The 26,507-nt window shown below is 39.8% G+C and overlaps 1 protein-coding gene across 4 annotated transcripts in view; it reads right to left on the reverse strand.

The window, feature by feature from the left end:
* nbeal1 (neurobeachin-like 1) overlaps window positions 1–26,507 on the reverse strand; it is a 273,495-nt gene that overhangs the window by 20,592 nt on the left and 226,396 nt on the right. For all 4 annotated transcript variants that reach the window (XM_072261344.1, XM_072261343.1, XM_072261342.1 and 1 more), the window contains 9 exons: window positions 23,807–23,916; window positions 22,547–22,664; window positions 20,963–21,060; window positions 19,675–19,791; window positions 15,756–15,845; window positions 14,611–14,720; window positions 12,631–12,803; window positions 10,825–10,919; window positions 348–464 (listed from right to left, as the gene is read on the reverse strand). In XM_072261344.1, coding sequence (XP_072117445.1) covers window positions 348–464; window positions 10,825–10,919; window positions 12,631–12,803; window positions 14,611–14,720; window positions 15,756–15,845; window positions 19,675–19,791; window positions 20,963–21,060; window positions 22,547–22,664; window positions 23,807–23,916 — 1,028 coding nt within the window. The remainder of the gene's footprint in view (window positions 1–347; window positions 465–10,824; window positions 10,920–12,630; window positions 12,804–14,610; window positions 14,721–15,755; window positions 15,846–19,674; window positions 19,792–20,962; window positions 21,061–22,546; window positions 22,665–23,806; window positions 23,917–26,507) is intronic.

The following is a 26,507-nucleotide window of genomic DNA, read 5'->3' on the forward strand; positions in this document are numbered from 1 at the left end:
ACTGCACTGGTTTCTTCCAGGCATTCCTACCTTATCTCACATCCCATGGATGTACAGGTTGGTAAGTTAATAGGTCACAGTAAATTGCCCCCAGTGTGTCGGCAAGTGGTAGGATATAGGAGGAGTTAATGAGAATATGGGAGAATAAAAATGGGATTACTCTAGGATTTGTCTACACGGGGAATAGATTTCCAATTCTTCATCTCCTCACCCTCTCTCTGCCCATTGGCATTGCTTCTCTCTATGATTCTTTGACCAGAGTACTTGAAAGTACTTAATGACATGTTAAGGCATGTTCTCACACCAATGCCTGATGATGTTTAGTCAGTCTGAGTTTTGAAATCTACCTTGGAGCCTGAAACAGCCATATCCAGCTCAGTACTGATGGCGATGCTGGTTATCTCCTCGGTGTGCCCGTATAGGATCTGCATTGGTTTCAATGCCAGACCAACAGAGATTCCTCCCTGAAACAAAATATAAACAAATGTTAGCATGGAGTTTAACCACAGCAAATACAGTGCCATCATAGGAAGGAAGATATGCATCTACATATCACTTTCACCAGTTCAGAAGGTCCCAAAGAACTTTAGAAGACAAAACAAGCTTCCAACGAATAGTGATGTGAGAATCACAAAATAATCACTTTTGGTAAAAACATCTGAGCAGGACTTGAACCAACAGCCTTCAGATTCAGGAGCGTGAAGGAGACTGCACAGCTCTTTGATGAATATGTATCTAGAGGAACTAGTGCTTGATTCACACAGGGTGTGTATGCAGATAAGTTAAAAGTAACTGGGACAGTCAACAGAATATTATCATCTATTTGAACAGTAGTTCCCAAACTTTTTTGAGTTACTGTCCCTGTGGCTCCGAAACTACATTGCAAAAATTATTCATATCTACTTAAAACTAGAAAATTAATTTCTTTGATTACTGTAAAAATAATTTTAAATCAACGGTTTTAGAGCACATGTTAATCTGAATATTCACTAACTACATTGGCTTTTCACCTTTCAATAAGATGGATGGGCTTGGTGCAGTGATATCAGCTTCTCAACAACAGGCTGAATGTCACTCAGAAGGAGACTCAGATCCCTGTGTTCAGTAATTTGTCGCTATGAAAGAAGTTGGGCGACTGCACTGAAACCCTGCTCCACTAAATATGATGTTGGAAAGGCAACAAAGAACATCTTGACCTTTTTCCACAGTGCAAGGTAGCATTCAGAGATTTATTTCTGCAACCAAAACTTTTGCTATGATTTCTTGAACCTTGGCTTCAGCTCAATGTTCTGGAGATCAGTTCTTCTTCCATGCTTCCTGTTAATTCCTCATTACAATGGTTCAGGAATGGATTTATTACCTAATCTGGAATTTGGATCAAGAGAAGATCCTGAAATCTCTCTGGTGCATAGAAACACAGAAAACCTACAGCACAGTACAGGCCCTGCAGTCCACAAAGCTGTGCCTATACATCTTTATGCAGCTCACCCAGGTGGGCACAATATGCATGAAGATCATCATTTGGTATTCTTTCTTTCTCTTTCAACCCAGAGGGTCTTGGAAATTGGAAAAGGTCACAACAGCTGGTGTTGTGCTTATATAGGGTTAACTTGGACAAAAATGTGGAGATGACTGATTTGACTTCGATAAGATTCATATAATTTCCTTGCAATTGAAGAATAATTTCATTAAACTTTGGGAATAATTCCAAAAAATACGCAATGTCATGCCTAATATGCTTGAGTTGATTATAAAACGAAGCATTCGAGTTTTCAAAGAATTTTAATCAGTGTTTCAAAAAGCACATAAAAGCATCTCAGGCAGTTTTGCTTAAAGAACCATCTGGCTTCTGTGTGGAACAGCAAATGTTCAAATTGTTCAACATTCTCAGTACAAAGCTCTCAAAATATCAAGAACTAAAAGCATGGGATTTGATTTTATTTCCCAATGTAATAACAGTACTTAATAATTCAGGTTTTTATGCAATGAGATTCTTCTGTGAATTTCTCGCTGAATAGTAGATATGCTAGGTATAAGCATTTCTCATGAAAGTAATAACCCTGCAGTGTGCCTGTCACTGATGGTACTCCATCTGTTCCACGAGCAAGAACGTTGGTGAGCAGAATGTACCTCTCTTTGACAAGTTGCTTAACAACCCAAAATATTGACTCCCCCCTTGTATTGGTTTCTAGTCTCCTTGCAAACAACAACTCTTGAATTCTGCTTTCATCTTTTCTTTCTTTCTTTCTCAATCTTTTTATTAAGTTAAAAAAAAATACAAGAGGATTATCTCAGATATCTATATCGATAACAATACATATAAAAGGTAAAATAAACGTTATCAAGATCATACATAGTATTAATCTAATAGTATTTAATAAAAAATAGAATACTCAATTCTCCTCTTATCATTTCATAAAAAGAAAAAATATAAAGTAACTTTTATAATTTTATATATAGGGAAAAAAACCACTATTCACTATAAACAAAAACAAAAAATAATATTAAAAAAAATCAAAGAGAAAAAAGGGACTGGGCAGCCCATATTGAGAGTAAAGCAAGAAAAAAGAAAAACTTTCTGATCAAATCCAAAGTTTCGAGAAAGTAACTGGGACAGCAATAAATCAAACCATATGAAAATATTGAATAAAAGGTCACCAGGATTCTTCAAATTTAAAGGATGTATCAAATGTCCAACTTCTTATTTTCTCTAAACTTAGACAGGACATAATGGAGGAAAGCCAATAAAAGAAACAGTAGGTGGATTAGAGTCCTTCCATTTAAGCAAAATCGCTCTCCTAGCCAATAAAGTTGTAAATGCTATCATCCGTTGAGCGAAAACAGGAACATATCCTGCTTCCGGTGGAATAATCCCAAAAATTGCTGTGAATAAATTTGGTTGTAGGTCCAAATTCAAAACTTTTGATAAAGTTTTAAAAACATCTTTTCAAAAATTATCTATCTTGATGCAAGACCAAAACACATGAGATAAAGTAGCCACCTCAATGTTACATCTGTCACAAATAGGATTAATATTGAGAAAAATACGGGCTAATTTATCCTTTGACATATGTGCCCGATGTACTACCTTGAACAGTATCAAGGAATGATGGGCACAAATAGATGAGGTATTTACCAAATGAAGAATTTTATCCCATTGATTATCCGAAAGTGACCCTCGAAATTCCAATTCCCATGTACCTTTAACTTTATCGTTAGATACCTTTCGCAAATTCAATAACCATTTATAAATTATAGCTATCTGTCCTTTTTCAAATGGTTTAACCTGAAAAAGAGTATCTATCATATTGGGTGGCTAAGCAGAGGGAAAATTTGGAAGTAAACTACGGAAAAAATTCCTGATTTGTAAATATCTAAAAAAAGTGTGCATTAGATAAATCATATTTGTCCACTAACTGAGTGAAAGACATTAAACGATCCCCCATGAACAAATCCAAAAAAGTCACTATTCCTTTAGTTTTCCAAATTAAAAAGGTCTGATCAGAAATTGATGGTTTAAAAAAATAATTAAGATGGATTTTACTAGAAAGAACAAAGTTATTAAACTTAAAAAATCCACGAAACTGAAACCAAATTCTTAATGTACGTTTAATAATGGGATTGAGGTCTCGACTACCAATCTTAGAAAGCAAAAAAGGAAGAGAAGCTCCCAGTAGAGAGGCCAAAGAATACCCCTTCACCGAGTTTTTCTCCAAATCTACCCATAAAGGACATTATTTAGACAATCATGTATGTCTGAATAATGAATCCAAAATGAAATATATCGAATATTAATTGCCCAGTAATACATTCTAAAATTTGGCAAAGCCATACCACCATGCTTTTTTAATTTCTGCACTTGAGGTTTACTCAATCTAGGATTTCTATTATTCCAAATATAAAATAAAATTTTAGAATCTAGTCTATCAAAAAACCGTTTAGGAACAAAGGAAGAGATTACTTGAAATACATATAACTTCGGTAGCACTATCATTTTAATAACATTAATTTGACCAATTAAAGATAATGTCATAGGAAACCACTTAGAAAGTATTTGTTACGTGTATTCAATTAATGGAAGAAAGTTATATTTATACAGGTCCTTAAAATTTTTGGTAATTTTAATACCAAGGTAAGTAAAGTTATTTTTAGCAGTGCTGAAAGGAATTTGATCGTATTGATCCAAGTAGTTATTAATAGGAAATAATTCACTTTTGCGCAAATTTGATTTATATCCAGAAAAACTACTAAATTCAGAAAAAATAGATAACATAGAAGGAATAGATTTCTTAGGATCTGAAATATAAACTAACAAGTCATCTGCATACAATGAAACCTTATGCACTTTATCTCCTCTCTTAATACCTTGAACATTGTTGGAGTCCCAAAGGGCAATAGCAAGAGGTTCTAAAGCCAGATTGAATAACAGCAGACTAAGAGGACAACCCTGCCAGGTACCTCTGTATAGCCTAAAATAAGGAGATTTTAGATTGTTAGTTCTAACTGCCGCCATAGGAACTTGGTAGATCAACTTAATTCAGGAAATAAAACCTGGACCGAAATTAAATCTTTCTAAAACTTCGAATAAATAGGACTACTCTACCCTATCAAAAGCTTTCTCTGCATCAAGGGAAACAACACATTCAGATTCTTTAGATGGAGAGGAACGAGTAATATTCAATAATCTCCGGGTATTAAAATATGAGTATCTATTGTTAATAAATCCAGTTTGATCTTTAGAAATAACCTTAGGTAAAATATTCTTGAGCCTGTTAGTCAAAATCTTAGAAAGAATCTTTTATGAAATGAAAATAACCAAGAAACAAAGATCCATTGCCTGGCAAAGTTAATTTATTCAACTGCAGAACAAATTCTGTTGTCCTAAGTATATTGCACAATGTGTCTTCCACATTCTCAGACATTTCATCTATTCATCTTTGAACAGAGTTGTCACTTAGCAGAATCACTTTATTTATTTGGTTGGTAACTTACACAAAACTGTACTCAGAACCTTCCTTACTGCTCGCAAAATCAGTTCTTCTCCAATTGTATGGGGCTTCCCAGATTCAGCAATGAGCAATGAAATATTGTATGAAACATGCAAACCATCAGTGTTTTGTTGTGAAATGCTGCCAAACATATTTTGATTTGTATTCCTTTACTGAAAGTTTTCACGAAATGACTGAAAATAAGCCAAGTTCTTGTTCCAGTTCGTTTAATTGTCATTCAACCATACATAAATACCCATGAATAGAGTCAAACAAAACAGCAATGCCCTATAGAACTGAACTGTGATCTTTCTATTTGTATATTCAGTTCCTCAAGTAAAGTTGTTTGCTTTATCAGAGTGCATTCTCTTCAAGTGTTCAAGGAGCCTGGACGGTTTCATTGCCTCATTTGAAAAAAAAATTCACACAAGTGAGACATTGGCTGCTTGGTGCCAATATAAATCCATATTTCAGACACTCCACACTACTCTGTCTACACTTTTTTTTGTTTGGTCTGCTTTTTTTTCCATTTTAATTTCAAATTATCAACCACGGCCAATCATCTATTGTTTAAGTCCAAGCTCAATCAATTAAGGAGAAAGTTGTGATGTCAACACAGCTCAGGTAAAACCTGCAACACACACAAAAAATGCTGGTGAACGCAGCAGACCAGGCAGCATCTATAGGAAAAGGTACAGTCGACGTTTCGGGCCGATACCCTTTGTCAGGACTAACTGAAAGAAGAGATAGTACGAGATTTGAATGTGGGAGGGGAAGGAGGAGATCCGAAATGATAGGAGAAGACAGGAGGGGGAGGGATGGAGCCAAGAGCTGCATGGTAATACCTGACTATTTGTCTCTAAAAATACAAACTGGGGCAGCAATACTTTGGCTGGGCCATGGGCTACAGAAACGTCGTCAAGGTCATTCAAAAGGACAGATTCTAAACTTTAGCCCATTGTCTGCCACACTCCAATTCACAGGAATTCTGTTACCGCTTGATTAGAGCACGAGAATCGCACTAGTTAGTACCGTAGTGCAGTAGTGAATGACAATAATGTGCGGACAGGCCTGAAAGTAACAATTTCTTCAGTCCAGATTTCTCATGATATGCCAAATACAGAAGTGTCACATTGCTTTTTAGCAACTATAACTTTTGAGCAAAGTCTAAGAGAACTGTGGGTTAATAAGAGATGAGGTGAATACATAAAGAATGTAATCAATTATGAGGCACTGGGGATCAAATGCTTATAATAAGTAATTCATTTCTTAAATTAAGCCTGTAATCGCTCAGCAGCTCCCCTTGCTGTTGAGCGCACCCCCACCACCTCCTTTATCTTTACACCCCTCAGAAACTTCCACTGACCCCCTGGGGGTGACATCACCCACTCTGGGAACCACTGTAATAGGCTATTATTTGAGGAATTGAATATACAAGTGTAATGGACATGGTTCAGTTCTATAGTGCACTGGTGAGATCACATCTGGAATAATATATGCAGTTTTAATTTCCTTTTTGAAGGAAAGATATTACTGAGTAGGACGCAGCTCAGCTCACTGAATGCTTATTAGATTAATTCATAAACGTCATAGAGCTATACAGTACAGGAAGAAGCTTTTGGCCCAACCCATCCATGTTGGCCAAGATGAGTTTCCTGAGCTAGTCCCATTTGCTTGCATTTGACTCATGACCCTCTAATCCTGTCCACAAATCTGTGCAAATGTCTTCTAAATGTTGTAACTGTACCCATCTCTACTAGTTTTTCTGGAGGCTTCTTCCATTTACCCAACACCACCTGCATAGAAAAACTTGCCTCTCAGGTCTTCTTTAACTCTATTCCCTCTCCTTAAACCAGGGTACTCTAGTTACAGAATCCCATACCCTGGAAATAAGACTATGGCAACCTATCTTTTGTATGTACCTCGACTTTATAAACCTCTTTCATAATGTAGATGTGTTTCAGGGCATCAGTGTTCCCTTTTCCAAACTCCCTGGCATCCATGACCTTCTTCATGGGAAATACGAATGAGAAATATTCATTTATGACCTCCTGTTGATTACAATGATCCTTAAGAGGCCCTATTTGCTCCCTAGTTACCCTCTTACTCTAAATATGTTCATACAATCTCTTGGGATTCTCTTTTATCTTATATCCCAAAATTATTTCATAGCCCCCTTTTGCCTTCCTGATTTCCTTCTTAATACCTAGCAGGGACCATCTTATAAAGAACGGTTGAACAAATGTGGGAAATTGAAATAAAAAAATGCTAAAAATACTGAGCAGTTCAGGCAACTGCTTTGGGGAGAGAAATCAAGTCAATGGCCTGTCAGCAGTATACGACAACCAGCATTCACTTTTTATATTAATCGACTAAAGACATGGTCACTTGTCAGGAGTGTGTGGGTTGCACAAATGTATGGATGGAGTCGTAAATTGAGGAAGGTTATTTAGTTTATCTTGGAAACCTGAAGCCTTGTGTATTCTTTGGATCAAATTTTAATTACATGCATTACATACTGGAAATCGGACACCATTCTTGTCCTTCTTAGTGACTCTAGGACAACTGGATCACTTACAGGGCCAGGTTTACTGAACGTTTCCTGTTCTTGAGAAGGTAGTATTAAGTTGCCTACTTGACCTGCTCCAGAATTTAGCCAAACAGGCAAATGAATGGTATTTCAAAAATCATAAGCAGTAGGCATGATGCTACTACTGCTCGGGGCATTCCAGAGTTTGGAGTTCAATTCCGGCTCCATTCAGTAAGGAGTCTCTGTACATCCTCCCCGAGGAATGCATGAGTTTTCCCCAGGTGCCCGATTCCTCCCACAGTTCAAAGATGTACCAGGTAGGTTAATTTGGACATTATAAATTGTCCCATGATTAGGTTAGGGTAAAATTGGGGTTGAGAGGTAGCGGGGCGGTGGGGATCAAAGGGTCAGAAGAGCCTACTCTGTGCTGTGTCGCTAAATAAATATAAACACGCTACGCAAACACAAACATAATGCAGTTTCAGTACACCAACTGCTTTTTCTATCAAGATGGCAGAAGTTCTTCTCCACAATGAATGTTGCTAATTGAGAACATTAACCACAGTCAGAAGGTGCTATAAATGCTAGTTTTGCTAGCGAAGCCCTTTTCTCCAAATAATTTTCCTTTCAGCATGTACGCATTGCTGGGAAGAACAGCATTGATTGTCTATCCCTAGCCAGCGTAAAGTAGTTGGCAGTGAGTAACCACTGGAACTGCTGTAGATCACCTGATGAAAGCAAACCCCCAATGTTATTGTGGAGGAATCCCCAGAATTTGGTTCTAATGATAACAACAAAATAGTGATATATTTGTAAGCTAGGGTGGTGTGTCACCTTGAGAAGAAATGGCAAGTGATGATGCCTAAATGCCCCTGAAACCCTCCTTGACCTGAAGCTTGGAGTTTTGCGAGTGTAACTGCAATCATCCTGTTAATAACATAACACACTCCACCCCGTTATGGTACCTTGTAATGGAAATTCATCTTTATGGAATTTGCAAATCATTAAATTTTCACAGCATTTTTATTTTTCTCAATTTTTTGGGAAATGGAGTAAGATTCTATGAAAATGTACTGATGTAGCCCTCCTATCTAGGCATTTCCAGTATTTCCATGATTCTCAAGTAAATGAGCTTTGGATGAATTGTAAATCAGAACGCTCATCACTTCAACCAACCCAGTTTAGAAGGCTACTATATAATCCAGTGGCCACTTTATTAGGTGCCCCCTAAACCTAATAAAGTGGCCACAGAGTGATTGTTTGTGGTCTTCTGGCCATCCACTTCAAGGTTTGATGTGTTGTCTGTTCAGAGATGCTATTCTGCACACCACTGTTGTAACGCGTGGTTATTTGTGTTACTATTGCCTTCCTGTCAAGCTTCAATCAGTCTGGCCATTCTCTTCTGACCTCTCTCATTAACAGGTCATTTTTGCCCACAGAACTGCCACTCACTAGATGTTTTTTGTTTATTTTTTCCACCATTCCTTGTAAACTCTAGAGACTGTTGTGCATTTAAATCCCAGGAGATCAGCAGTTACTGGGTTACTCAAACGACTCATACTGAAAAGAATATCCCGCTTAGTTGAAGATCTTCTAACACCAGACCAAGCCGGGTTCAGGCCAGGCCACTCTTGCTGCGATCAAGTCCTGAACCTAACCCAGTATATTGAGGATGGCTTTGAAATGCGACAAATTACAGGGGCAGTATTCGTTGACTTAACAGCAGCATATGACACTGTGAATCACAGAGGCCTTCTACTGAAATTATCTAAAATGTTAAAGAACAAAACCACGAAGTAATAAGAAGCCTCCTAGAAAATCGTAGATTTTATGTAGAAATGAATGGAATTAAGAGTAGGTGGCGTCCCCAAAAGAACGGACTACCACAGGGATCAGTCCTGGCACCTCTACTATTTAATGTCTACACAAACGAACAACCAACCTTTCCTAACACATGCAGGTTTATCTATGCAGATGACCTATGCATAGCAACGCAAGCTAACTCCTTCCAAGGAGTTGAAGTATGACTTACAGCAGTCCTCGAATCAATGAAGCAGTATTATGAAAAATGGTCTCTGAACCCACATCCATCAAAAACTCAAGTGTGTGCATTCCACCTGAGGAATCAAGAAGCAGCTCGGAAACTCAAGATCTTCTGGTGTGGGAAGGAGGTCGAACACCATCTGACTCCAATTTACCTGGGCGTGACACTGGATAGGACGCTCTTATTTGCCACCCACATCCAAAAGCTCCGTGGGAAAGTTGGCCCTTGCAATTCTCTCTTGAAAAAATTAGCAGGCACGAAATGGGGAGCTAATGCTCACACATTTAGACCAACTGCCCTAGCACTCTGCTATGCACCTGCAGAATACTGTGCACCTGTGTGGGGCAGATCAGCCCATGCGAAGAAAATAGACCTGTTGCTTAATGAAGCCTGCCGAATAATCACGGGCACACTGCGGCCCACACCCACTAATATCATTTACAGACCTGCAGGCATTGTTCCCCCAGAGATCCGAAGACACACAACAAAAGTTGAGAAAGGTAAACAGAACTCGGATCCACGGCACCCACTACATCATCATGTGCCAGTTTCCAACCGCCTAAAATCGAGGAAAAGCTTTGCTACAGTGGAGGAACTACCGCACGGAACATCCCCCCAAACATACAGGATTGACCTCTGGCAACAAACAGAAGCCAGAACCCCACCAAACAATACAGTGCAAGACCCCACAGAAATGTTACCAGATGGGGCACTGCTTGACAGACAGAAGTGGTGCACTCTCAAAAGAGCGAGAGCAGGAGTTTGTAGGACGGGAGACAATATGGTGAAGTAGAGTTTAAAGACCAGTAAATCCTGTGAGTGTGGCGAAAGGGTGCAGAACATTGAACACATTCTGCGCGACTGCCCACTCTCACCCGATTTAGCTGACACTGACCTGCTCAACATCAACCAAACAACACTAGAGTGGCTGGCTGTCTGGTGTGACAAGCTATGATGATGATGACTCAAACGACTCTGTTAGGCACTGACAATCGGTCCACGGTCAAAGTAACGTAGATCACATTTTTTCCCCATTCTGATGAACAGCAACTGAACCCCTTCACCATATCTGCATGCTTTTAACCATGGAGTGCAGCCACGATGGGCTGATTAGATATTTGCATTAACAACCAGGCGTATCTAATAAACTGGCCATTTTTGTTGTAAATATGTAAATTTTCCGACATGTAAACAGTTCAGGTTGGTTAACTTCCTTGAGATGACTACTTTCACACTACTAGTTTGTTATAGGTGACACATACTTGTTGCAGAATTTGCCAGATCATACACGTTGTGTCACGAGAGCCCGATATCAAATGGATCCCACAGTAATCTGTTGCTAGGCAGGTCACAATGTCTAAAAGAGAAGCAAAATATTGAGATTAAAAACTATTTTGGTCCAACATTATAAACAATGATAATGCTGGAAATGTAAGATGCAGGTATTTGTCACAGACATCCCACCTCTCCCGGAAGTTCCGGGAGTTTCCCACATATTACTAGTGGCTCCCTAATGCCCGCAAATTATATGCAGTATCACAGAAATCAATTTTTTGAGAGTGAGCGAGTGAGAGAGCGACCACGAGAGAGAGAGAGAAAGCTCAAGAGCGAGAGCGCGCCATGGGAGAGTGTTCCAAAAAAAGAAAATATAAAACGTATGTAACCCCAGACTACCCTAAAGTGTACCCCTGCCTAATAGGGGTCAAAATAATGACAGTGTTGCTTGCTGCACTGTTTGCGACAGTGACTTTTCTATTGCCCATCGTGGGTTAAGATGTAAAAGACATGTTGAGGTGAGTTTAACAGGTGTCATTCGTTCATTAGCATAGCTAACGTTATTTAAACTAGCTGGCTAGCTGCTAAGGAGCTACTCGATTGCAGACATCCCAACTCTCCTGGAAGTTCCGGGAGTCTCAGGCAAATTGATGGTGCTACCTCCCTGAAATGAGTTTTTGCAGGGTGCAAAGTCTGTTGTCAAATCCAACAGATTTTACATTACAGTAAAACTCTGGTAATCCAGCATAGCCAGGACTTTATTGGTGCTGGATGAACAAATTCTCTAGAATAGTAAATATTCTTTTTTTAATTACACCAGTGAAAATTTGATTGAATTTTATTTTTTAGAGTAATATAGTATTATAAATTTTCCAGTGGACCAGGTCAATTGAAAGGGAGCATGGAAACTGGGACCCTCGTGAGTAAGGATGGAGTACAAGAACCAACACTGCAGTGTTGGGATGAAAGCAAGGAAGTCGAGGCCCTGGTGAGTTGGGAAAGGAGAATAGCCAACATTATCTGGTGATCCAGATGTCAAACCACGGGGATTACTGAATTGTCAGACAGCGGATTAACAGAACTTTACAGTATTCTGCTCTGGAATGTCAATTGTCTCTGGCAATGTTGCATATAGCTATCACCAGATCTCCTTTGGGTTTGTTCATAGCACAATTTACTGAGAAAAATGATTCTTCTATCCATGGGAGAATTTGTGGTTGCTTCATTCACCAGTTCCATTTACTGCAAGTCATAGAAATTCTCATTGCTTACTGAAAACAGACTTAGCCATGAATCCTATTGTAAATTCTGCTTTGATCTAACTCATTGATAATAGAGCAGTGCCAATCCTCTCTTCATAATAAGGGTTCTATCAAAGTATGATGGAGAGACTATTATGGGAAATGTTTGGCACTGGAAGCACAATGCCACCACCAATTAATTGATCAGTGAAATAATGCAGCAGAACATACTTTGCTGACTGTGCCATTTTATAACTTCATCACCTATGTTGGTGCTGTGAACTGCTACAAATAGACCAATGTGAAATGCAGAACTTGCTCACAACAATAACCACTAAAGACAAATTGAGACATTTAACCAGATTGTGCTACCATGTTAAACTGAATGAGAATGTACTATTACAAGCTTCACAGTTCTGTTGCAATCCGCATTCCTACTACAATCCTTTCGGCTTCAAAATTTTCATTTTAATGCACATGTCCACGACCACTCAGTGGGTATACAGAGCTATCTTAACTTGTTTTGTTGCAGACTGCACTGAAACAACTTACCCATGTGTCTGATGTGCTGTCCAACAAGCTTGCCCTTTGCAACTGAAGTCACACGAATGCTATTATCCCAGTGCCCTGCACTGAAGATCAGTTTCCCGTCATGTGACACAACAAACAGCTTCGAGCTCACTTCCAGCCCTGGAGTAAAGGGGCCATTGACATAACGATGGGCTCTGTAAGTACATGCAAAATGACAAGCCGCTCGAGTACGTTTTGCTAAATTAACAAAATACAACACCATTGGACTATCTCAGTTAATAAATCTTCACCACTAAAATCAATACTATTCACTTAATCAGATTTATTAAGGTAATGATGACAGAAGCATACCATTTAATTTAGTCCTTCCTGTTTACTTTTTATGAGCAGTGGTCATGCCATTTAAAACTTTGTTTTCCCATCTCTTTGTTTCAATTCTTAAACATTGATAACTGCAGCTTAATTCACTAAAAATGATTGTACATTCCCTTGCATCTAAACTCCAAAAGATGTTTTTCATCCTTTGTCCTAAATCTTTTGGAATTAATTGTATTCTGTTTCCACCTAATCAGTGGAAACAGTCTGCTTCCTTTCCCCTTGATTTCAAATCCTTTATTATTTGGTTTCCCAATCCAGCCTGTACCCTAGTGAGAATACGCCGTGGCTCGTCTGTACCCTAGAGATTTTCCTCAAAGACAGAATACAAAAATATACAAAAAATACAAAAAGGAGGCCGCACCTGGACCACAGCACAGTTTTGGTTTCCTTATTTAAGAAGAACTATACATGCTTTGGAGATGGCAAAGAGAATGTTCACAGGTTGATGCCTGAGATGAAGTTGTGATAGCGTCTGGTATTTAGGAGAATGATAGGAGAGCTTATCGAGGCACCTAATAATTTGAGGGCGTTAACAAGGAATTAGAGACATGCCCATTATTCTTTGTTACCCGCATATAGGATAAGAGAGTGGCCTCATCACAAACAACTTAAAAATTAGATCTAAAGAAATTTAGAATGAGGAGTGATCTTGCTGAGAGATAAAAGGTCTTAAGGAGGATGGCACAATATTTGTTAATATTTTTCGTGGGAAAGTCTTGAATGAGAGGAAATGTTTCAAAATTAAGGGGCAGTCATTTAAAGAAATATATAACGCCCTGGTTTCCATTTTTACTACTGTGCTGCAGGTATTTCATTTTAGCAGTTCTGTAAAAAGCAGTCTGTTCTGCTTTGAACCTGCTTGGGTTACCATCAGATAAGGGATGCTTCAGAATGTGTGTCATCCAATTAGGATAGTGGATCTGGAAGAAGGGAACACTGGGGGGAGAGGTTTTGTGAGGGGCACGAAGGTTGGCCTTGGTCTTTGTTCGGCGGGAGATGAAGAGAGAAGACATTGGAGAGAACTGGTCGTAGGATTCAATCCAGTGGGAAAACACGATTCGATGGAGCCCCAGTGGGAGGTCTACCAAGGATCGGTGAACATGCCTTTTGGAAGAGTTGAGCTCCAACCTGTACATATTTAACTGTTTAATTATAATAGGCCCTTTTTGTTTTATTCTCTCTTTTCTTTACTCACTCTTTGGTTAAGCTAACATTCACAAATGTACTTCTTTAATATTGTATGCAGTGTGTGATTTGTTATTTTATGCCAACAGTATAACGGGGTTTCAGATGCATAGCAACCTCTTCTTAAAGTGTGTGGTAAATCTTTGGAACCCTCTAACCTTGGGGGAATTACAGAGGCTAGATCATTAGGAGTTATTTAAGGAGGGAGTGGATACATTTAAGATTAAGGAATTGTGAATAATGTGAAACTGACCCACATGAGATGTGAACTGAGGGGCAGGGCAAATCAGCCAAGATCATATCAAACAGTGGGGGAGTTTACTACCAATGTTCTCATGTACGTCAAATGAAGTTGCTTACCTGTGTGCCTGCACAAACACAGTTAGTGAGGTTTGACATCCAGTTAGCATGACAGTGGTACTTAGTGACATTACCTACCTTGGATTAGCTAATGTCGGGTCTCGGGAGAATGTGAAGTAGTTGGAAATGACTTTATCATAAGGTAGCCACCCATGAGTTCCCATCAGGCAATTCTGACTCACGGTCACCTGTGGACTCAAAACAAAGTCCCTTAGATCTTGCCTGGCACAATGCAACACATTGCAGGAGTACTTAAAGACACAATCAAACAGCTCCAGTATGAAGTAATGTCAGTTGTACCTAGTTCCAATTACTCTAATATTTTTATTTCAAACATATTTTAATTGATTGTTTTAATACAATAACTTAGGATGTGATATAATTTTAAATTAATAATTTAACACTAATCAATTGATCTTAAATACTTCTGAATGTTTCTGAAGGCAAAGAGACATTGACAAAATTGCACAACCAACAGCTGCCCTTCTTCCTAGAGGTGCTCCATAACACCATTCCTGACTCAAGTCCCTATTGGGAAATTCAATTTTCATTCTCTATGAATCAGTACAACATTAAATATGCTGAAAGAGCAGGAATTCACGCTGCAGTACAGAGTTTGGTGAAAGGAGCCACAGACCATAACAGTAATTCCAAATTAACTTCTTTGCTCTGGAGGGTCTTTGAAATAACAAATTTATTCAACCAGTATCTCATATTACTCAAATATAAAACTTTATTGGATAACATCTCATAAAACACCTTAGAAAATGTAATAGTTCAAGACTTTCAAACAAGAAAGGTGCAGCTTAATCCTTCTAGGCCTATTGCAGCTCATCGGCCTGTTAAGATCTTACATCTTTATAGGATACAGCATGAAATAACTTATTCTCAATGATCTCAGAAGCCTTTCCCTAAAACAGTATGAATTTTTACATCATGACCTGACTATACCTTGTGCTGATTTGAACCTTTTATCTCAACACTACAGTTTAAGTGGATTCCAGATTGTTTTTATTCCCCTCCTTTTCACCTCCACGAGGATATATCTTGAACATTTTAAAACCCCAATCTATACGGCTCTACCTTGCAACTCAGCCCTTGAAGCTAAACATGAGATTTGTACAATTTCATTACGGTATTCCCCCTTTGCAACACCTCTCTCCCCACCTCAAGTAACCCACGGTCTTTTCCGGCTTCCTGGAGTGGTTGGTGATAATACTTACCAAGCTGTCGGGGCTTCCCTGAGACATGAAGGAGCGTGCCTGGTTTTTGGGTACTACTGCTTTCACGATAGGAACCTTATCGCTGATTCCCTGTCGAGAAATTAAAGGCAATAAAAACAGATCATTGAACAGCCGCCAATGACTAACTGCTCTCATTCGTAATTAGAACAATACAAGAGATGTCAAAAATCATAGCAATGATAATACTACCAGAAACGTTCACTAAAACTTGATGCTTTTAGATCAAATTATTCCACCATTTATGTTAACTGTTGTACAGATATACAGTGGCATGCAAAAGTTTGGGCACCCCTGGTCAAAATTTCTGTTACTGTGAATAGCTAAGCGAGTAAAAGATGACCTGATTTCCAAAAGGCATAAAGTTAAAGATGACACATTTCTTTAATATTTTAAGCAAGATTACTTTTTTATTTCCATCTTTCACAGTTTCAAAATAACAAAAAAGGAAAAGGGCCCAAAGCAAAAGTTTGGGCACCCTGCATGGTCAGTACTTAGTAACAACCCCATTGGCAAGTATCACAGCTTGTAAACGCTTTCTGTAGCCAGCTAAGAGTCTTTCAATTCTTGCTTGGGGGATTTTCACTCATTCTTCCTTGCAAAAGGCTTCCAGTTAGACCATAAGACAAAGGAGCCGAAGTCGGCCATTCTGCCCATCGAGTCTGCTCCGCCATTTTATCATGAGCTGATTCATTCTCCCATTTAGTCCCACTCCCCCGCCTTCTCACCATAATCTTTGATGCCCTGGCTACTCAGATACCTATCAATCTCTGCCTTAAATACACCCAATGACTCGACCTCCACTGCTGCTCGTGGCAACAAATTCCACAGGTTCACCACCCAATAGCTAAAAAAAATTTCTTTGCATCTCTGTTCTGAATGGGCGCCCTTTAATCCTTAAGTCATGCCCTCTCGTACTAGACTCCCCCATCATGGGAAACAACTTTGCCACATCCACTCTGTCCATGCCTTTCAACATTCGAAATATTTCTATGAGGTCCCCCCTCATTCTTCTAAACTCCAAGGAATACAGTCCAAGAGTGGTCAAACATTCCTCATATGTTAACCCTCTCATTCCCGGAATCATTCTAGTGAATATTCTCTGAACCCTCTCTAACGTCAGCACATCCTTTCTTAAATAAGAAGCCCAAAACTGCCCACAGTACTCCACCAGCGCCTTATAGAGCCTCAACATCACATCCCTGCTCCTATACTCTATTCCTCCAGAAATGAATGCCAACATTGCATTCGCCTTCTTCACCACCCACTCAACCTGGAGGTTAACCTTAAGGGTATCCTGCACGAGGACTCCCAAGTCCCGTTGCATCTCAGAACTTTTCAATTCTCTCCCCATTTAAATAATAGTCTGCCCGCTTATTTCTTCTGCCAAAGTGCATAACCATACACTTTCCAACATTGTATTTCATTTGCCACTTCTTTGCCCATTCTCCCAATCTACTCAAATCTCTCTGCAGACTCTCTGCTTTCTCAGCACTACTGGCCCCTCCACCTATCTTTGTATCATCAGCAAACTTAGCCACAAAGTCATCTATTCCATAATCCAAATCATTGATATACAACGTAAAAAGAGGTGGCCCCAACATGGACCCATGTGGAACACCACTGGTAACCGCACCCAACCAGAATGGGATCCCTTTATTCCCACTCTCTGTTTCCTGCCAATCAGCCAATGCTCTATCCATGTGTGTAACTTTCCCTTAATTCCATGGGCTCTTATCTTGTTTAGCAGCCTCATGTGCGGCACCTTGTCATAGGCTTTCTGAAAATCCAAATACACAACATCCACTGCATCTCCCTTGTCTAGCCTAGTTGTAATTTCCTCAAAAAATTGCAGTAAGTTTGTCAGGCAGGATTTTCCTTTAAGGAAACCATGCTGAGTTCTGCCTATCTTGTCATATGCCTCCAGGTACTCTGTAAGCTCATCCTTGACAATCGACTCCAATAGTTCTGTGAGATTCTTGGGCCGTCTTGCATGCACTGCTCTTTTGAGATCTATCCACAGATTTTCGATGATCTCTAGGTCAGGGGACTGTGACAGCCATGGCAAAACCTTCAGCTTGCACCTCTTGAGGTAGTCCATTGTGGATTTTGAGGTGTGTTTAGGATCATTACCCTGTTGTAGAAGCTATCTTTTTTTCATCTTCAGCTTTTTTACATACAGTGTGATGTTTGCTTCCAGAATTTGCTGGTATCTCATTGAATTAATTCTTCCCTCTACCAGTAAAGTGTCCCCCGTGCCACTGGCTACAACACAAGCCTAAAGCATGATCGATCCACCCCCGTGCTTAACAGTTGGAGAGGTGTTCTTTTCATGAAATTCTGCACCCTTTTTTCTCCGAACAGACCTTTGCTCATTGCAGCCAAAAAATTCTATTTTAACTTCATCAGTCCACAGGACTTGTTTCCAAAATGCATCAGGCTTGTTTGGATGTTCCTTTGCGAACTTCTGATGCTGAATTTTGTGGTGAGGACGCAGGAAGGGTTTTCTTCTGATGACTCTTCCATGAAGGTCATATTTGTGCAGGTGTTGCTGCACAGTAGAACAGTGCACCACCACTCCAGAGTCTGCTAAATCTTCCTGAAGGTCTTTAGCAGTCAAACGGGGGTTTTGATTTGCCTTTCTAGCAATCCTATGACCAGTTCTCTCGGAAAGTTTTCTTGGTCCTCCAGACCTCAACTTGACCTCCACCGTTCCTGTTAACTGCCATTTCTTAATTACATTACCAACTGAGGAAACGCCTATCTGAAAACACTTTGCTAATTTCTTATAGCCTTCTCCTGCTTTGTGGGCATCATTTATTTTAATTTTCAGAGTGCTAGGCAGCTGCATAGAGGAGCCCATGGTTGCTGATTGTTGGGACAAGGTTTAAGGAGTCAGCGTATTTATAAAGCTTTGAAATTTGCATCACCCAGCCTTTCCTAACAATGACTGTGAACAAGCCATAGCTCTAACAAGCTAATTAAGGTCTGAGACCTTGGTAAAAGTCATCTGAGAGCTCAAATCTCTTGGGGTGCCCAAACTTTTGCGTGGTGCTCCTTTCCCTTTTTACCCCACTCTAAAATTGTACAAAACAAAAATAATACACTAATCTTGCTTAAAATGTTGAAAAGAATGTTTCATCTTTAACTTTATGACTTTTGGAGATCAGTTCATTTTCTATTCACTTAACTATTCACAGTGACAAAAGTTTTGACCAGGGTGCCCAAACTTTTGCATACCAGTGTTGAAGTAAAAGTTGGAATTTTATGCAAGTTAAATAATGTATGGTCTATATTTCAAGTGCTTATCTAGGTTCATAGAATTCACAAAATTTCGTCCTCTCATGTGGCTGGATTTTGGGCACTACTAATTTCACGATTGGAATATTATAGCTGATACCCTGCTGAAAAATAAAATGCAGTCAAATTCCATCACTGAACAATTATCAATGACTGACTACACACAATAGCAAAACAAAACTACACTGGAGCAATCAAGAGATATCAACAATCATGGAAATAATACTGCTACCATACACAAAAATTTGATTCCTTCAAATTATTCTACCGTTTGTTATTTGTCTCAAAGACAGATATCAATTGAAGTAGAAGTTGGAATGTTATGTTAGTTACATAACATATGGTCCATTTTTCAAGTAATTATCTGGGTTTGGTAACTTCTCATTCACAGAATTTCACTCTCCAGAGGCTACACATACAAATTATGAAAAATCCTAATGAGCTGCATTCAGAGTTGTTTGCAAGCATTATCTTGGAATAACGCAAGCCTAGAAATGTAGAACACAATAACATGAGAACGATGAAGAATACCACAACTCAAAAGTGAATATGAAATAACTTTAATTAAATTGCATTAATAGTTTAATCTTTAGAACTTTACCTCCACAAAGAATGACTTAAGTTCAGTCAAATGCTGGAAGACATTCAGCGGGCAGTTGTCCATCTTGGCCTGTCGCTTCAAAGCTTCATCAGTAGATAACCTACGTGGGTGTGGCTCCTGATAAATGCAGACAATAAGACACATGATGACAAGCAAGAGCAACAAAATGCTTTCATACCAAAGGGTTTACAGGTCCATCGCCAGTAATCTCTTTCAATCTTTAGGAGATACTTTTTTCACAGTGAAATCACAAGGACTTTACTTTATAATTGAACAGAAACAGCACCAACAGTTTCTCAGCTCTGATGCAGTAATAATTTTCTTGTTGCCAACCAAACATTGATTGCGATGCATTGGCTTACCTACAGAGTGTAATCTTGCAGCTATTACAAATAATGAGTTAATAGATCACACGAACTATTCGTAAAAATTGCCTTTATGTGGATTTGAAATACTTAATTACAAATGGATAACAATTTGCTCACCCTGATGCTTAAAACTGACTCTATATCTTGCATACAATATTTAAAAGTTTAAAGGATATGTGTGCCATCTTGTAATCTTTCATGTTCTATAATCAGAAGATGGTAAGGGTTTTATAAGGACATTAAAGAAGGGAAAGGAGAATTAGATGCCAAGTGTGCAGAAATAGCCTTTGGTCATGTTGGTGGTGAAAGCAGCACGTAATTAAAGATTAGCTTTATTTATCACATGTTCATCGAAACATACAGCAAAGTGCAAGGATTACGCTGATCAGCCTGCAGGTGTCATTACTCTTCCAGCACCAACATAGCATGCTCGCAACCCACTAGTCCTAACTGTATGTCTTTGAAGAGAGAAAAAAAAAGGCTTTCTTTGAAGTGTAGAGGAACCTGAGCACCTGGAAGAAACCCACACAGTCACAGGGAAAATGTACAAGCTCCTTTCAAGCAGCAGTGGGAATTGAATCCTGATTGTTGATTATTGGCACTGTGGTAGTATTATGCTACTGTGCTGCCCTACTGACATCCTTTTCCAGAAAATGTAATCCATCCTTAGTTCTCATTCTATTTCTCATTCACACTACCTCATTCAAAGACCCGTTGTAAAATCCTACGTGCAAGGCTGATAACTACCTCTTCAACCTCCCCCACCATTCAGATCTTCCCTAAACTCAGTCCCTACAACTAGCAGACCTTCTCATCTCCCGTGGCTTGATTGATTACTCTCCTGTCAAGGATTTTAACCAGCTTACTCACATCAAGAACTCTACACATAAGCTAAAATTGTGGTAACACTAAAACATTACCTTAAGGAGCTGACAGGGAGTCTGCCCAAAATTACTGATCATTCCTTCCAGTGCTTTTCGCTCTTTTTCATCTGCTATTGCATCCAGGTCAACAGCTCCTGTAAAACATCAGAACAAAAGAAAAAAAACCTAAGGGTGTCTAAATATTCACCAGATAAATTCATTAAGCAAAGACCAAAAGAAAAATCAGACTAAGCCAGACTTCTAAAAGGAATTCACTGAAGACAGGAGAACTGGAATGTTCCTACTGCTGAGATGGTTAATGGGGGAGGATAATATATGCATTCACAATCATGAAGGATTTCGATGGAGAAGGCATGTTTCCTCTGGCATGGATTGGTCAGTGGGAGACCACATGAACCAGAGAACAAAAAATGAGCCAAATGTGAGAAGACGAGCAGAAGTTTAACTTGACAGATTATAAAGATCTAAAATACACTACCTGTAAGATTGCAAAAGTAGCTTCAACAATAAAAGTTATCAGGATCTCTACTTAAGAAACTAGCACAGCAATGAGGACCTCCTTCTGTGTTGTATAAAGCATAACTAGTTAAATGTTTAGCCATCTCAGCATATGGTCTGACCTTACAGTCCTCCTCATGCCCCGTAGACCAAGTCTACCAGGGCATCCAATTCTGAAAGTACATAGGACAGGTTCCATCTGCTTCCATCATCCACAAAAGTTGAAGATAACTCATAATTGACTTCTTAGCTATATTTGATATATGAAAAAGTATAATGAATACTGGTAAGGTTGAGAAAACCACTGATAGCCCAAAGAAAGATTAAATAGACATTCACATGCTACTCAATAATAGTTATCTTTACTGCATCCGAGTTTGAATCTTTGGAACAGTCTTATTTTCATAACTGGAGAAGGGCTTGTTACAAATGTGAAAGGTTAATGCCAACAAGGAAAGAAGGGTTTTGCTTCTGATGCTGTCAAATGGAGTTGTAAATATTTCTTAACCAAAGTCAGCCAAGGTGGAATACACCTCATCTCTGATAGCCTCTAATCAATGGGTCTAGCAGCACCTAATAGCAAGGCTGAGCCATGAAACAACTTTACCTGAATGGTAAATCACAGGGTTACCATCATTATTCAAACTATGATTTAACAAGAATTCTTGCAATCAAGAGAAAGAAGTTGGGATTACTATCCATCAGTTGTGTCTTAAGTCCTTTGAGAACTTTCAAATTGTCCTACCTGTGGAATGGACCTATTTTAATGTTTGTCTGCTACTGACAACAATCACTAATGTGTCAGTGAGCATTTAACTCACAAAAAAATGAAAATTCCACATAAAATAGGAATGTCTCCCTAGCTTGGGTCCTGATAAAGGGTCTTGGCCTAAAACGTCGACTATACTCTTTTCCATAGATGCTGCCTGACCTGCTGAGTTCCTCCAGCATTTTGTGTGTGTTGCTTGGATTTCCAGCATCTGCAGATTTTCTCGTTTCTGCTTTGTTTTAACAAGTTTTCCATTTTGACAATGTCCATTTGGTTAGAAAAGCAACTTTCAGCAGATCTCCTCAGGTACTGTAAATCTAGACATTTGAAGCCCTGAGGTTGCCATTATTTACCTTCATATGTACAATAGTAGAAAACATTTAGAGCCTCTATTGCAGCTGGTCCTCTTTGCTTATATCCAAATATCAGATCGATCCATTCATGAAGATGAGCTGAAACATACTCAGACTCCTGAAGGAAAGAAGAGACAAACAGAACATCAATGAACCTGTTAGCAATATGTCAGCTGGTTTCTTAAAATTAGCTGCAGGTTTGAGAGACTAAGCTGTCACAAGTTGGCGCACTTTGGCAGGATCAGCATATTAGATTAAAGTCTGTCACAAGCCTTGTGGCTCATCAGGCCAGTCGTTATGCCGGTTTCCGTGGCGTGAAGCAACTGAGACTACGAGACTCCCCCCCAGATAGGACGCCAGTCTGTCACAAGGTTAACCCCCAGCATTTTTTGCCGGTACCCATTCTCAGCTGGGTAGACTGGAGCATTGTGTGGTTAAGTGCCTTGCTCAAGGACACACAGGCTGCCCCGGCCGAGGCTTGAACCCATGACCTTCAGATCGCTAGTCCAACGCCCTAACCACTTGGCCACGTGCCACACGATCAGCATATTAACTGACTAAAAAAAAAATTTAGCTTTTGAAAGCAACATGTTGCTAAGTTGTTGGTTCTGGCTTATTCTAATCACAGTTTAAAAGAATTGAAGGCCAATGCTCAGCACAACTCTAAACCAATGCTTAATACCAACTGCAAGCCCACACTCATTACAGGAGATCAGAAGAGTGTGAGTACACATAAAAACATGAACAGGAAGAGGTGTGTTTGTTCATGTTGTGCAAAATAAATGATGTGTCAACACTGAAATGGAAGTTAATGTAAATGCTCAATTTTCTCCTACAGCTTTCTAATAAAGGCCATTTGGCCTTCTGAGTCTATAGTGACTCTGATCTCTTGCCACCCATCTACACCAGGTTTAATTTACAACAGACAATTAACCTACCAACCCGCACATCTCTGGGATGCGAGAAGAAACTGGTGCACCTGGGAGAAACCCAGAATGTCACAGGCAGAACCTGTAAACTCTACAAAGACAGCACCCAAGATCAGGATTGATCCTGGGTCACTTGAGCTATGAGCCAGCAGTACTACCTGCTGCCCTACCCTGGGCAAAATAGGTGGCTTTCTGATACTGGAACATCCAGAGTTACACCTCCTGATAATGGAACATCCAGAGTTATGTTAGATGGGGAAAGTGACACAAGCATAAAAATCTAAATTCTGCATCAGTTCAAACAAAATAAAAATCATGTTGCAGCTCTCACCAAGGCTTTCCTGTGCTTGTAGATGAAGTCCTCAGGAGATGTGGCCCATTGCGGAAGTATCACATCATTAACTCGCTCCTTAGAGATTTGTAAACATCCCAGATCAAATCCTTTGATTGTAGAGAAATCTATGTATTAGTCTGAGCTTTCATTATCTGCTCAAAGTTCTAATACCTCAAAAATTTATAGATATTCTCCAGAATATGATTTGGTTCCTTCCGGAGAAGCTGAGAAGTTAGAAATGCAGCCAACCAGCAAAATATTTAAATAAAAACATTTGTCATCCAAGGGCAACATGTAGTTAAATCAGTGCGTTTAACTCAATCATGGCCACAATGATCCATTTACACTCGTCCTACATCATCCCCTTGTTAGCAATTATTTTTCTTTTGCATTAATAAGAAATTACACAAGAAGCTATTTATGTATTGGATCAAACTCTCTGAACAAACAAACCAGAACAGGCAAATACTGTGGTTGTACAATCTCAGGATGGTGACAAGGTGTACAGGAATAGATTGGTTGAGTGGTGGCACAACAACAACATCACATTCAATGTCAGCAAGATCAAAGAACTGATTGCGAACATCAGCAGAACACACAACGGTCCTCACTGAGTGATCAGTAGTGGAAAGGAAAAGCAGCTTTAGGTTTCTGGGCCTCAGAATCTCCGCTGATGTACCCTGGGCCTAACACGTTAGTACCATCACAGATAAATCACGCTGGTAGCTCTACGCTGTTAGGAGTTTTACACGATTCAGCACGTCACCAAATGTCTACAAGTGTGTGGACAACATTTTGATTGGGTGCATTGATTGCTCCTAGTATGGAGGGTCCATTGCACAGGATCAAAAGATGCTGCACAGTATTGTGAATTCAGCCAGCGCTATCACAGGTGCAATCTTCCCTGCTATTGAGGACACTTTCAAGAGGTGCTGCCTCAAGGTGGCATCCATCATTAAAGACCCTCACCATCGAGGATATATCCTCCTCTCATTACCACTATCAGGGAAGAGGCACAGGAGCCTGAAGACCCACACTCAATAGTTCAGAAACAGATTCGTCCCCTCCACCATCAGATTTCTAAATGGCCTGTGAACCCACAGACACTACCTTATTCTTCAGAAAACATAGAAAACCTACAGCACAATACATGTTGTGCCGAACATGTCCCTACCTTTGAAATTACTAGGGTTACCCACAGCCCTCTATTTTTCTAAGCTCCATGTGCCTATCCAAGAGTCCCCTAAAAGACCCTATTGTATCCACCTCCACCACCATAGCTGGCAGCCCATTCCACGCACTCACCACTCTCTGCATAAAAAAATCTTAAACTTGTGCCCTCTTGTGGCAGCCGTTTCAGCCCTGGGAAAAAGCCTCTGACTATCCACACAATCAATGCCTCTCAGCATCTAATACACCTCTATCAGGTCACCTCTCATCCTCCGTCGCTCCAAGGAGAAAAGGCCAAGTTCACTCAACCTGTTTTCATAAGGCATGCTCCCCAATCCAGGCGGCACCTTTGTAAATCTCCTCTGCACCCTTTCTATGGTTTCCACATCCTTCCTGTAGTGAGGCGACCAGAACTGAGCACAATACTCCAAGTCGGGTCTGACCAGGGTCCTAAAGAGCTGCAACATCACCTCCCGGCTCCCAAATTCAATTCCACGATTGATGAAGGCCAATGCACTGCATGCCTTCTTAACCACAGAGTCAACCTACGTAGCAGCTTTGAGTGTCCTATGGACTCGGATCCCTCTGATCCTCCACACTGCCAAGAGTCTTATCATTAATACTATATTCTGCCATCATACTTGACCTACCAAAATGAACCATCTCACACTTATCTGGGTTGAACTCCATCTGCCACTTCTCAGCCCAGATTTGCATCCTATCAATGTCCCGCTGTAACCTCTGACAGTCCTCCACACTATCCACAACACCCCAAACATTTGTGTCATCAATAAACTTACTAACTCATCCCTCCACTTCCTCATCCAGGTCATTTATAAAAATCACAAAGAGTAAGGGTCCCAGAACAGATCCCTGAGGTACACCACTGGTCACCGATCACCATGCAGAATACCACCTGTCTACAACCACCCTTTGCCTTCTGTGGGCAAGCCAGTTCTGGATCCACAAAGCAATGTCCCCTTGGATCCCATGCCTCCTTACTTTCTCAATAAGACTTGCATGGGGTACCTTATCAAATGCCTTGCTGAAATCCATATACACCACATCTACTGCTCTTCCTTCATCAATGTGTTTAGTCACATCTTCAAAAAATTCAATCAGTCTTGTAAGGCATGACCTGCCCTTGACAAAGCCATGCTAACTACTCCTAATCATATTATACCTCTCCAAATGTTCATAAATCCTGCCTCTCAGGATCTTCTCCATCAACTTACCAACCACTGAAGTAAGACTCACTGGTCTATAATTTCCTGGGCTATCTCTACTCCCTTTCTTGAATAAGGGAACAACATCTGCAACCCTCCAATACTCCAGAACCTCTCCTGTCCCCATTGATGATGCAAAGATCTTCACCAGAGGCTCAGCAATCTCCTCCCTCGCCTCCCACAGTAGCCTGGGGTACATTGCACCCAGTCCTGGTGACTTATCCAACTTGATGCTTTCCGAAAGCTCCAGCACATCCTCTTTCTTAATATCTACATTCTCAAGCATTTCAGTCCACTGCAAG

This window comes from Mobula birostris, chromosome 6, assembly GCF_030028105.1.
Source record: "Mobula birostris isolate sMobBir1 chromosome 6, sMobBir1.hap1, whole genome shotgun sequence".
Lineage (NCBI taxonomy): Eukaryota > Metazoa > Chordata > Chondrichthyes > Myliobatiformes > Myliobatidae > Mobula > Mobula birostris.